This window comes from Sycon ciliatum, chromosome 2, assembly GCF_964019385.1.
Source record: "Sycon ciliatum chromosome 2, ocSycCili1.1, whole genome shotgun sequence".
Lineage (NCBI taxonomy): Eukaryota > Metazoa > Porifera > Calcarea > Leucosolenida > Sycettidae > Sycon > Sycon ciliatum.
This window is the reverse complement of record NC_088644.1, coordinates 37,194,910-37,208,486: the sequence shown is the minus strand read 5'-3', so window position 1 is coordinate 37,208,486 and position 13,577 is coordinate 37,194,910. Positions and strand designations below refer to the sequence as shown.

The following is a 13,577-nucleotide window of genomic DNA, read 5'->3' as shown; positions in this document are numbered from 1 at the left end:
GCAGTTATGGTCGGAGACGCGGAGTTATTTAGTCACTGGTAAATGTTGCATCAAGTGCTGTGTGCTCTAACACAATTGCAAAAATCATGAAAAAGCGAAAATAATGCTATGATGGGGCTGAGTCACACGTAGGCACCGGCGGATTATGCTCGCGAAATCAAGGAATTATGCTTTCATGGATTCTCGCATTATGCTCGTAAAATCCTCATATTATGCTTTGGCACCCGGGGATATATATGTAGGACTCAGTGACCAGTCAAGGCCCCGTGACCAATCACGGTCCCCGTGACCAGTCAAACAGTCACAACCCCCCCATGACCAGTCACAAATTAGTTTACCAGTCACAATGCCCCATGACCAGTCACAAATCACCATACATGTACATGTGTAAAGTACACAGTTCGTGACTGCTCGCAGGGTGCTTCGTACTGCAGGATTTGTTGTGGAAACTATAATTCCCTATGACGGGTCACAGAATACAGTTGTGACCACTATAATTCCATGCGAACAGTTACATGCGGAATGTACAGTTGTGACCACTCTTTCTCTGTGAGTAGTCACAGGCAGAATATAGGTATTTCTGTATTACAAGAGAGATTGGAGGCTTTGTCACAACTCTGAGTTTCACGTATTACTACGATCGTCAGGCAACTGAGGGCTCCTAAACGGGCAGCCTGAACATAACGGGGAGCAAGGTGGGAAATTCTGAGGGGTATCATAGGCGACGGGTATTATAGTGCAAGAGTCAGGTGCAGGCGTGAAGTTGCCAAGTCTTCAGACTTGGGGCTATGCAGCAGCAGTTCCAGCGTGAATGACATAGAATAGAGCTGGGGACCACACATGCCCGCACCATTACACACACATACACCCATACTCTCTCCCATTTCTCACATACACCCACACGTGCGCGCGCGCGCACACACATACACACACACACACACACACTCATTCTCTAAATCTCTCTCTCTCGCACACACACACACACACACACATTATGTCATTCATTCTCTACATCACACACACACACACACACACACACACACACACACACACACACACACACACACCTGGCTTGGTGTACAGCTGCCAAATGCTTAGCCACGCCGCCCCCGAGACAGGGGGAGAGTAGAAGAGAGAGTTTGAGACACACACACACACACACACACACACACACACACACCTGGCCTGGTGTACAGCTGCCAAATGCTTGGCCACGCCTCCCCCCCCCCCCCCCCCCCCCCCCCCCCCCCCGAGACAGGGGGAGAGTAGAAGAGAGAGAGTTTGAGACACACACACACACACATACACACACACACATACACACACACACACACACACACACACACATTCTCTAAATCTCACACACACTCACACACACATTCTCTCTCTCTCTCACACACACACTCTCTTTCTCACGCATGCACACACACACACACACACACACACACACACACACACACACTCACACATGCGCGCGCACACTTACTCACACACACACACACACACACACACACACACACACACACACACACAAATAGGCAGCGGGACTACCAGCTAGATTCACTTGACCTTGCGGACAAAGTTACGGAGGTAGAACTTGTTTTCATGACGACACTTGGACACAAGTACTTCTGTATTATTATTTTATCTCTTTTCAACCAATCCACAAGCCAAGAAGAGATGCGTAGACGGAAGAACCGTACTCTTGGTGATACTGATCGCAAACATGAATAATTCCTCCAGGCCATTGAGCACCCAATTCTAAACCTTATCTAAGCAAAGCAGCATGCCAGTTCAAGAACATCTCGTCAGACATACATATCGACACATGTCTGGTGCACTCTCATTACAAGCAGGCATCGCAGGCTACATTCGCACCAGCAATCAAAAGAAGTTGAAGTGAGTGAATATTTCTATAAAATTAATAATTGGAAGACAAATGAAGGTGTGGAGGATCGCCCAAAAACACTGACAAGGAGACAGTAAACGGTACACAGTACTCGTATGCATGTACTTATACACGTTATAGCAGCACAACGAGAAAGACCATGATGCATAATGTTGCATCAATAAATTTTACAGAGTTATTTTGGGAGTAGAAATGAAGATGTGTTCGAAGCAGTAAACTGCGTAAGCACTACGTTGAGCCAGAATATTGAAATACAGTTTCCTGCAGTCAAAACAAGACACTCACACTTCTCTGGTCTAGTTCGCCATTCTTATCGATAAACATGACTTGATTTAATTTCTTACGATGGTTCTTGAGAATGGATCAATGATGTCTTGAATAGATGTCTTCCTGAACGACTTCAACTGAGAGGCAGTTTCAGTTTCAACAAGCTGGACATTGTTTTTCTGTGGAGTCTTCCACAAGAATGACAGAGCTACACACACGAAGGTGCTTGATGTACTCAGTACCTTCTTGGAAATGAACATATTTTCATTTCCATCTTCATTATATTTTCGTCTCTGCATCGTCGACGATGTCCACTTCTGACTCCGTAATCTTGTCACCCATCCTCTCCAAAAACACAAATCGAGTGCTGCTTGCATGCTGGATCAGTTGAAGTCAGTCTCTGCTCTAGCAAGATCGGCATGCAAAAATTACATGACTGAAAATATTCCGAAATAGCTTTTCTGAACGACGAAGTTTGTTCTTCAATATGATGAATAGCACAACCTACTAGCCAGAACGTCCTCTCAAAAGAGATTCTATCTGAAGCCTGCAAGATTTTCGACCACCCTTCGTTTTGGAGAGGAGCCCACACACACCAGACTCGAGCTACAAGTAAACTACGCGGAGATCGAGAGTTGATCGAAATCTTTCTTGCTCACTTCTGAAACCTGTGAAGGAAAAAAGTATGCTGAACGCGTGAATGCCTACAGTTGAGTCGTAATATTTTGACGTGGATCCTGTGACCGTTCACAGAGAAAGTCGCGGCTGTTTCTGACTGGTCATCGGGATTCAAACTGGTGTGTGACTTTATGACTGCTCTTCGGGGATTTGTGACTGTTTGATTGGTCACGGGGATCGTGATCGGTCATCGAGACGTGACTGCTCACTGAGTCCTACATATATTCACTTTGTTGTACTTATGGAGCCTCAACGTTCGGGAAATTGTGCCATTTTTCGTACTTGCAAGTTGCAAGTGGCCATAAGTACAAGAAAATACATGTACAGTAGGTATCGGTTATAGCGTGGGTGTTTGAAAAACGACTTTCTATTCTTATTTCCGATATTTCTTACACACGATACATCAAGTGTGACATAATCATAATGCATATACGCAGGGGTAGGAACATCATTGTACGTGCAACGTAGTGCTACTGTGCATGTGACTGGTCATACAGTAGTCCCATGGCATAGGCGGCTTACCATGTGGTTATCCAACATGAGTTACATGACCACAACAGTTGAACCTGCAGCACTACAACGCAACGCGAGTCAGATCAGAACTGCATTGGCCAATTATATGGGCAGATGTTATTACTACAGGCGATACACTTTGTACTAATCTGGCATGTTTCGCTACACAAAGTCCATTCTTAGGACCGATATATTCTACTATGCGAAAAATTGCTAGTAAGAATAAAAGTGCACTTGAAACCCATGTTATGATTATGAAAACATGACAGTTCATTCTTGTAGGCGGTATATTCTTTTACACGACCACGCTATAACCGATACGCACTGTACATGAGTATCCCCATACCAAGGGCAAGGTGTCCATGCATGTAAGGGCCTGGTCAGACTGCGGCCAAATCGAAATAATCCTGGGATTATAATCCGAATCTCCATAGTAACTTGCCGCCAGAGCGGCAAAAGCGAGAGTTGACGCTCCAAAAAAGAGCAAGAACGGGCCACGCTTTTCCGCTCCAAACAGGAGTTTGACGCTGATACGCAATTGACGCTGATATTCACTGATTTTTTTTCACTCTCGATATCGAGGAGCTTATTGGCCACGGACAACAACAAAACTCATATAGTACGGGGGCCAGGCATCAAAAAAGTGGCTGAAAAAAACTTTCGTTTCCACTTCGTCCGCACAACAATTTGACTGCAGATAATGAAAGCAGTGGCCTTCCTGACACGGAATCAACAAAAAATTGCTTCAAAATGCGAATGGAAGGCCTCCATCGAGTAACTTTTCTCGCACCTGTTCAGCCATTGCCGCTTGTCTCTTGCGCTGAGTTTCTTCTCCGCGCGAGCAGTCACGCAACGGTAAGTTTTCCTCACGGGACTGTCCCGTCCATTGTACGGCGAACTGAGCATAGTCCGCGCTGCGCGAAACACGCGTACAGAGTCTAGTCTCACACCTCACGTGCTCAGCGGTCCACGTGGAGTGTCAAGTTTCAAAAGTGAACTCGGATGTGTCGATTCACGTACTACTACTGCGCTTCTTCTCCGTTTTTGCCTTTTTGTACTCTCACGCATAATAGTAAGTAGTTTGTTTTCGGGTGGTGAGGTTCTGGAAAGTCGATGTCACAGGCAGATTGTCCCCAGCGGACAACTCGGCAAAGTCTATCTGTACCAGTTGTAGAGCCAGGGCGAAAGGAGTGCATATTCTGTCAGAAATTTCAGCTGGGAAAGAAGCACAAGTATCAGAAAACTTCGCAGTGCCAGTCACACAACGCTGCCCAGAAAGTGCTAGACGCAGCTAAGTTGCGGAAAGACGAGGCTATTGTAATAGCTATTGGTTCTCAGTCTTGCCTCATAGCACGTGAAGTTCACTACCATCGGCACTGCTTCCGAGAGTACACCAGACTATTGGAGGTCGAGGATCCTGGTGACGACCCTCAGGGAATTGGTGGACAGGCTCCTTCGGAGGAACAAGTAGTTGCCCAGTTTCTTGAGGTCGTGCGTCAAGAATTGTTTGACAATTCTGCACTGCTGACCTCTGCTGATCTCCAGTCCATCTTCCAGACCTGCTGTAACAAGGAAAGTGGCAACTTCTGCACTCAGGTCAGAAATCGAAAACTGAAGAGCATCATTTTGAAAGAGTTTGATGGCCAGCTCGCTGCAACGCCCCTGAATTGTTGTGTGCTGTTAGCTCGACTGACAACTTTATCAGACAGTTTGCACTGCTGAAGGAGGAAGTTGCAGAAGATGAACCCCTAATGCCCGCCGATCCTTATTGCAGTGAGTCTGGGGAGGAGTCTGAGGATGAGTCTGCCAAAGTGGAGAGTAGCCATGTCTGGACCAATGAGTGTGAGGAATGGAGAGTCTTATATCATGCAGCAAACATCCTCCGCCAATCCATCGAGCACCATGTCAAGTCCACGAAGCAAGAACTGAGCGGTGCACGGCTGTCTCCTGAGGATAGCGCGCGATTGATTCCTGACAAGCTCTTTAATTTTCTTGCATGAACCCTGGACAAGGATGCCGAATTCTCGACGTGCCGCTTGCCGTCTCTTGAGAGTGTTCTGCAACGCCGTATCCATGCCATCTGCCAGGATCTTATGTTTTGCGGCACTGGTTACCGCACTCCGAAACACATTGTGCTGGGCATGGCAATCCATCACCTGTGCCGCAGTAAGCAGATAGTTACCATGTTGAATCGTCTTGGCTATTGCTGTAGCTACAGCCAGGTACTGGAGCTGGAGACTTGCTTGGCAGAGTCTTTTACACGCCATCAGCACAATCAGTCTTTCTTGCCAGCCGCCATCGACACTCGCAAGCCGTACCATTTCGTGTGAGATAACAATGACCCTTGCGAGGAGACACTGAGCGGACTTGCGACTACGCACTGTACAAATGGTATCGTTGTACAGCCTTCTCTGCAGGATGAATCGGTAGCAAGTGAAGCGACTTCCATCTCTCTGCCTACACTGTCAACGTCGAAGCGAAAGCGCTCATTGACAATGGTCCCGGAGATTCAGCCTGTGTTTGCAATGCCTGCAAGACAAAATCCACCTCCCATCATACGCCTATGCTGCTGACACCCGCTCTGGTGCTGCATTGATGGACTTTGTCTGGAAGCTCTCCCGGTTCTGCCCAGATGGACAGATCAGCAAGCCTCGTGCAGTCATTGAGATTGGAGCTGCAGCTGATGGCAAGTCTCAGAGCATACCCGCGTGGACAGCATTCAATTATCTCGCGACGAAGAACAATGTGCCTTCTAAGTCGGAGATTGGTTACTGTCCGGTGATCAATGCATCGCCAATATAGAACCTCACTGTCTATACCCTACTATGCCGCTCCATTACTATGGCAAGGCAGGCTGATCTTCCATTCACGATGGTAGTTCTGGATCAAGCAATTTATGCCAAGGCTGTCGACATCGTGTTGCAGAGACCCCAAGAATTCCGCTCTGTGGTTCTCCGGAGTCGACTTGAAGTCAAACTTGATGACAGCATCTGTAATGTCCATGCTCTTGTACACATTATTATCGATGAAATATATTATGTCATGTTCTTGTGGGCCATCGAAACTGGCCTTCTGTCTACTTTAATGCGCATGCCTGCTGGAATCGTAACCAATGTGCATGTACAGTGCGTATCGGTTATAGCGTGGTCGTGTAAAAGAATATACTGCATACAAGAATGAACCCTCATGTTTTCATAATCATAACATGGATTTCAAGTGCACATTTATTCTTACAAGCAATTTTATCCCATAGTAGAATATATCGGTCCTAAGAATGGACTTTGTGTAGTGAAACATGCCAATTAGTACAAAGTGTATCGCCTGTAGTAATAACATCTGTCCAATTCCGTTCTGATCTGACTCTCGTTGCGTCGTAGTGCTGCAGATTCAACTGTTGTGGCCATGTAACTCAATTTTTGCATAGCCACATGTAAGCTTATGGGACTATGACCAGCCACATGCACAGAAGTACTGCGTTGCATGTACGATGATCTTCCTGCCCCTGCGGACATGCATATGATATGCCACACTTGATTTATCATGTGTAAGAAATATCGGAAATAAGAATAGAAAGTCGTTTTTCAAACACCCACGCTATAACCGATACCTACTGTACATGCTTTGAACATACTTATGACTGACTTCCTGTGCTGGAAGGCATGATTGTACATGTACAAGTACCCTGTGGAATAAAGTATGCTTTATCTCTGCGTGTGGTGAAATAGTCAGCTGCTTCCTTCATGCCAGTACACTGTATTCTGATATGATAACTGTACTGTACACAATGCTGTAGTACATGTACATGTACATGACTCTATAATTATGACTATTCGCATTGATACAATAGAGTGCACGATGTGCATGATACTCCATGTACATGTATGTTTTACTAATAGCAGTGCCAGTCGACACGAACACATACATAGTATGTACCCCTCAACAAATTTGGAGCTTCTGTGGAAGAAAATAACATGAAAAACACGCTGTTGCCATACTGTTGCTATGCGGTTGCTATGGCAACCCATGGGAAACTTTCAAATGCCAATTCCACACCGTTCCATCCCGATTCCAGGGGTGAAAAATATATCAGGGGACTCTACACGACTAGGGCTACAAGATGAAGTACATCTTTTGTTGTGCGCTCTCAGTGGAAACGAAACTTCACATTTCTCAACCCTGGCCCCCGTACTAATAAGGATGGTTGCAAGGATTGCACTGAAGGTGTTGGTGATCCCCAAGGTGAAGGAATTTGACATCGTTCGTGGAGATTACCACTTGACGCTCGAAATGAAGTTTGAATTTTCATTCTCCCCACGTGTGTCGTGTGATCGCGATTCTAATTCTGGACGCTGTTCTTTTTTCGTCAGGCAACCAAAATTTGCCGCAGTCTGACCAGGCCCTAAGAGGTCAACATGGAAAAGAGAAAACAATACTTCTTCTATTCATTACTTGATTTCTTTTGTACTTCAGTAAAAATATTATTTCATTGCTAAATTAGTTTGAGTTACCTTTGAAAATTATCATGTTCAACTGTCTTCGTAATCATCATACTCGTTCATCCGATGTCACCCTGGGCCTAATAATAATAATTCGCGGGATTCGCGTTGGCATCGCTTGAATGTTCAGAAACACACAAACTAGCCTTCGCTTCCGCAGGCCACCACTATGCCTATGCCTTGCACACCTTAGTGGCGAATGCAGACCTCACAAGTGAGTCAGGGGAGAGTAGGTGAGTCTCTCAACCAATCGGGCGTGTAACGGCCCATAACCCTGTAAACTGCATCCTTGTTACCCTCACTCCGAGCTGTGAGTACCCAGTTGACCGTGGGTGTCGGCGCAGTTCACCACGCATAAAAAGTCTTTACTCACGTAAAAAGTCTTTACACGCTTCCTGCTACCAGCGCGGGTCTCGAACTCGGGACCTCATGATTCGCAGGCAGGCCTGCAAACCAATCGGCCATATGCGTTGGTCCTCACCCTGCGAATAATCAGCTCATCTCTCCCTAGCTCCACGTCTCCTTCCATCATGACCGAACATCATCTATACATCAATTTAGAGCAATATCCGTAGCCTGCAGTCATATCATGGCTGCTAAAATCCAGACTGGCCATGACTTCGTATAAACATGCATAATGTACATGTAATGTACAATCATGTACATGTACACGGAGTTTTGCGGACTACCCGCCACTATATGTACATGTATCTCGTCCGCCCCGGGATACCTGATGAAGGCTGATTCACTCGCATCTTCATGATGTACTGTGTCAGTGTGAGAAAGAACTTTGAAGAAGACGAGTTCGAGCATACAATAATGCATTGCCATGATTTCTACCCTGCTTTTCATTGAAAACACTATCTGCATGACCTCCGAACCCTTTGCCATGCAGACCACCAGCACTGATCAGGTGCATTGTACACAATTGTATAGCCTACATACTACAACTGTGGTATAATCGTGTAGTTATGCTCCTACCTCCGAGAGGATGCCAAATTATGCTCCAAATTTTCAACCATCAAATTATGCCAATAATTATGCCGGCATAATCCGCCGGTGCCTAGCTGAGTGGTGTTCTGTGGAGGAGACGTCGCTGTCTCAGTATTCAACGCCGGACCCTGTATTTCAAGTCTGTGGTCATGCTCGATCATAAGTTCCTGTATGGCTCCAGTGCCTTCTCAGCATTGTGGGGGGGGGGGGTAAGCACCTGGATCGTGTCCAAGTACTGCGGCTCTGGTGGTTTGAGGGATGTACGGGTGCTCGCCGTGCACCCCTGCCGGCAATCTGCTAGAGGAGCTTGGTATCTACTGTGTCCGGGAGATTTTCATCCAGAAGCTGATCTTCCTAGGCTGGAGCTGCTGCGCGCATACACACAAACACACATGGACACACACACACATGCACACACAGTGACACAAACATACACATAGCCAACTTCTCTGTGTTTGGTGGTCATCTGTTTTCTGATGTGCAAGCTCACCTCTGATGCCGATTACTTCTTTGCTTAGACCCGGTCTGCTATTAGACCAGTCTGCTCTTCCTTCACTCGCTTGTAAATCCTACTTGGAGCAGTAAGGTTGTGTCACTGCTCCTACTGATGTCATTGTTGTGAAAGCAATATCATCGCCATTGGTGGTAATTTTCCACCGTGCATGAATCATTAACAATCATCATCTATGTGTCACGGCCTAACCATCCTCGTAACTCCCCTCATCGTGACTAGTGCTGTACCGTTGAAACCTACTTTGCTTCAGTGTATATTCGCTCCAAAGCTCTTGTTTTGTTGCATAGTGATCTGATGCAGTGTGCTATAGCCTATCGGGTAATATGGATAAGATTAGTACAGTCGGCATCGCCTATCGAGTGACCAGGTACATGTATAAGGATACCAGTACATGTATACCGGCTTAACGATATCGGAACACAAATAGCACTAACAAGTTATGTGTGCAATATTCCTTTCTAAGCTCACGCTGTGCGGTGCAGATAGGTCATGTGTCGTTGCCAACTTGCCGCATGTGCATGTGCAGCAGGAAGGCACCACATGTCGACTACTACTTATACTGTACAGCATTGTGTGCTTACATGCATCTACGGCCTTTTGGATGCAATTGAGTCTCACATACATGTACATGAAATATTGCGTGTAGTGCGGCATCAGGTGTTAACATACAGTGGCTAAATATTTTTCTCGCAATAATGACCGTATTCACCACAAGTGTGTTTATGTCCAGAGCCAACTCAAATCCTGTATTATTTATGACCATGACAACAAGACTTCCGGGCTGAAATTCTTCTATGACAGGCATGAACACTTGCCTTACAATTGTTCGTGATTGTACGAAATACATATTCGCTGTTGAATCAATTTTGCACCATTTACATTGTAGTGCCACTAGTGGTATCACCTGCATGCGTATTGAGTCGAACAAGGTTACCTCTGTATAATTATGCTTATCGTGGCTATCAAGAGCTTCGATGCAAATTCCCAGCTGACGAATGGTGTCCAGCTTGTGTTCAGCTCAGCTGGCACTCACAACTCATAATAATTGCGTTCTAGACGCCAGATGAGATGTTTCAGCTACAATGTAGACACAACGTCCGTGTTCAAGAAAGCCGTCACTTCATCTTCTGTCCATCCTCAAAAGCACGTTCAAGCAAATACGTCTGAAACACAGTAGCGACAATCCGACAGCGGCGACATGCCATCTTCTCCGAATGAGCTTCTACCGTTCTAATTCAGATTCCCCCAAAAATGTCAAAATAAATAAAAGATTTCCACCAAGCTCGCTAGAATCTTGCGAACAGTCAACATGCAGGCATTTCAAGTGTTCGAGCGTGCGTAGATTCTGCTCAGCGGCTCAAGAACATTCGCCAAGCGAAAAAAAGTCGATGAGAAAGATGTAATGGTGGACGAAATTACGAAAATCGGAAGAAGGTATTCGACCCAGTTCGACTATCCTGGACTGGATTGGCAACGTCCAACAATCGGATTCGCATTCTATGGGGTCTTATGAGCTAGTGTGCCAAAGGGCGTTTAGTTGGAGCTTCAGTGCATCACCTTCGCCGAAAGAGGCCCTTTCTGAGATTTGGCCGATGGACTATTCATGTTCGGAGCATAGTATTAGTACAGACTGTCAGTGCGCACCTGCGATTTTATTTAGGGCCTAAATAGCACATCTAAAGTGCGCACTATACTCCGGAAAATACGGTATGTGCATGCTGTGTCATGATTTTCACTTCACAACCGGTTTGAAAAGCAGTTTTGGGTGACACATGAACATGTCGACATGTCAGGCTACATGTACTGTAGTCCTGCACGTGCAGGGTATCCGGTAGACCATGCATGGTAGAGCTGGGCTATCGCTAGCGCGCGCGAACTCTCGATCTCGAGATCTCTTCTCAGTCTCTGTGCACGTAGATCTACGTGCAGTCTCCAAGCTGCTAGTGCTCCTGACACTGTACACTACATGATTGTATACAGACAGATTACAGTTTGTCCTTTTACTTTTAGGGGCCTCGAAGATTCTTCGATAGGCAAAGACAAAGTCGTCACATGTGACATGACCAGCGCCTATGCCTATGGCCCAGTACTACATGTCATGTACTAGTACTTGAAGTAGTTCGTTAGTTCCGATGCCATCAATCTAGCATCATGACGATCATTGAAACATTTCCTGACGACTTTAGATGCCATCAATCTAGCATCATGACGATCATTGAAACATTTCCTGACGACTTTAGTATTGATACTATTATTATGATGTATCCTAGCCTAGGGCTGAGCGGTATAAAACAGGGAGGGCAGAACAATTTCGGCTATTATTAAAAAAATAGCAGCTAACTCTGCTAGCATCGGAACAGTAGCTGATCGTGAAGATGGCCAAGGAGTTATCTCTAAAGGACATTAACAACGCCAAGGGAGAGTTTGTGCGAGTGGCGACATCGTTTCACAATTTCATTCGTGCTGATCCTCAGGCTGAGTTTCCTGCCGAGGCGGGACGTTATCACCTGTACCTTTCCTTGGCCTGCCCATGGGCGTCCAGAACATACTTTCTTTTGAAAGCCAAAGGCCTGGAGAAGGTGATCAGCAAGAGTGTGGTCCACTGGAGAATGTCTGGAGACCGGGGCTGGGAATTTATTCCTGGAAAGTACCGCTGTGATGCGGACACTGTGTTGGGAAAAGAGACGATGCGAGAAATTTATCAAACGTCTGATCCCGGGTACTCGGGTCGCGTGACCGTCCCTGTGTTGTTTGATAAGAAGACGAAGAAGATCGTCAACAACGAATCGTCCGAGATCATCCGCATGCTAAACACGGAGTTTAATGAGTTTTGTGAGACGAGCGAGCAGAGAAAGCTGGATCTGTACCCCGAAGAGCTGCGCAGCACCATTGAGAAATGGAACGATTTCTGCTATCCAAACGTGAACAACGGAGTGTACAAGAGTGGGTTTGCCACGTCTCAAGAAGCATACGATGCAGCAGTGGCACAGCTGTTTGATGCGTTGGACACACTGGAGGACCACTTGAGTAAGAACAGATACTTGGCTGGCAGTACGTTTACGGAGGCCGACATTCGTCTGTTTGTCACGCTCGTGCGCTTCGATATGGTCTACGTGGGTCACTTCAAATGCAACAAGCGTCGCATTGTCGATTATCCAAACCTTTGGGCATACACACGTGAGCTGTATCAAATGCCTGGCGTGGACGAGACGGTGGATCGGTTTCACATCGAGCATCACTATCAGGAGTCGCATCCTTCCGTCAACCCACACGGAATTGTGGCCATTGGCCCACAGCTAGACTTCACAATCTCGCATGGACGCGATGCCCAGTCATGATCAGCGTAATGCCGCTGCATGTAATGACTGATAAAGGAGCCTCCACGAGTAAGAAAGAAATGCGAACAGTTGGAAGACAGATCGGTAGAGAAGTTGCCAGCACCATGCCAAAATAGTACTTGGAAACCTCTGTTCAGCTAACATCCGATTTTCTTGTGATTATGCCGCTTGTTCCATGTTGGTCTTTCACGTTGATTTTGGTGCTTAAGATGCTAAGCCTCTATCCAACTAACCAGGCTTACAGTTTTATTGTGGAGGCATACCTGGTGATAGTTAGGATGGTCATGTTGATGCGCTTCACTCCGGCATATCCTGGGTTTATGGACATGTTTAATTCATTAGACATTCACGTACTGCACAGGACTTTGTGTTTGTACTAGTACAGTACTAGTAGTAGTAGTAGTAGTAGTACAGCGTTCATACACGTACACGTAGGTTCACAGCCATAGTACACGTTGAGTTCCAGATTGAAATCAAATATGCTGATCACCTTCTCCTATTGCTGTTCATTGTGGTGACGCCGTAGTGTGATGTACTATCATCGCTAAGTAAGGGGTTCCTTTTCTTGATTCAAGACCACTGGAGTGTGCGGGCCCAGTATGTGTTTGTCGTATTTCTGTGTTTGTGTGCGTGTATATGTGTGTGTATGCGCGCATGTGTGTGTGTGTGTGTGTGTCTGTACATGTGTGTGTGTGTGCGCGCGCACGCCTGTGTTTGCACGAGCAAGGCGTTGAAATGGAAACAAGCAGGTCGGATCTCGGCATGCAACATTTGGACGTGATGCATGTTGCAGGATTGTGAGCCGAAATCCTAAAAAGATGTTCAGTGACTGAGTAGCTGCACTTTAACCACCCAGATATCTGTACTTC

The 13,577-nt window shown here is 46.2% G+C and overlaps 1 protein-coding gene across 1 annotated transcript; it reads left to right on the top strand.

Moving 5' to 3' along the window:
- Window positions 1-11,562: 11,562 nt before the first annotated feature.
- LOC135809922 (glutathionyl-hydroquinone reductase YqjG-like) lies at window positions 11,563-13,292 on the top strand. Its single transcript, XM_065323372.1, has one exon. It carries the CDS (start codon window positions 11,746-11,748, stop codon window positions 12,706-12,708), a length of 963 nt encoding a protein of 320 aa, XP_065179444.1. The 5' UTR covers window positions 11,563-11,745; the 3' UTR covers window positions 12,709-13,292.
- Window positions 13,293-13,577: the final 285 nt, after the last annotated feature.

Excerpts from the sequence above, each read along its gene's own strand:
- LOC135809922 (XM_065323372.1), top strand. The coding sequence starts at position 11,746 with ATGGCCAAGGAGTTATCTCTAAAGGACATTAACAACGCCAAGGGAGAG.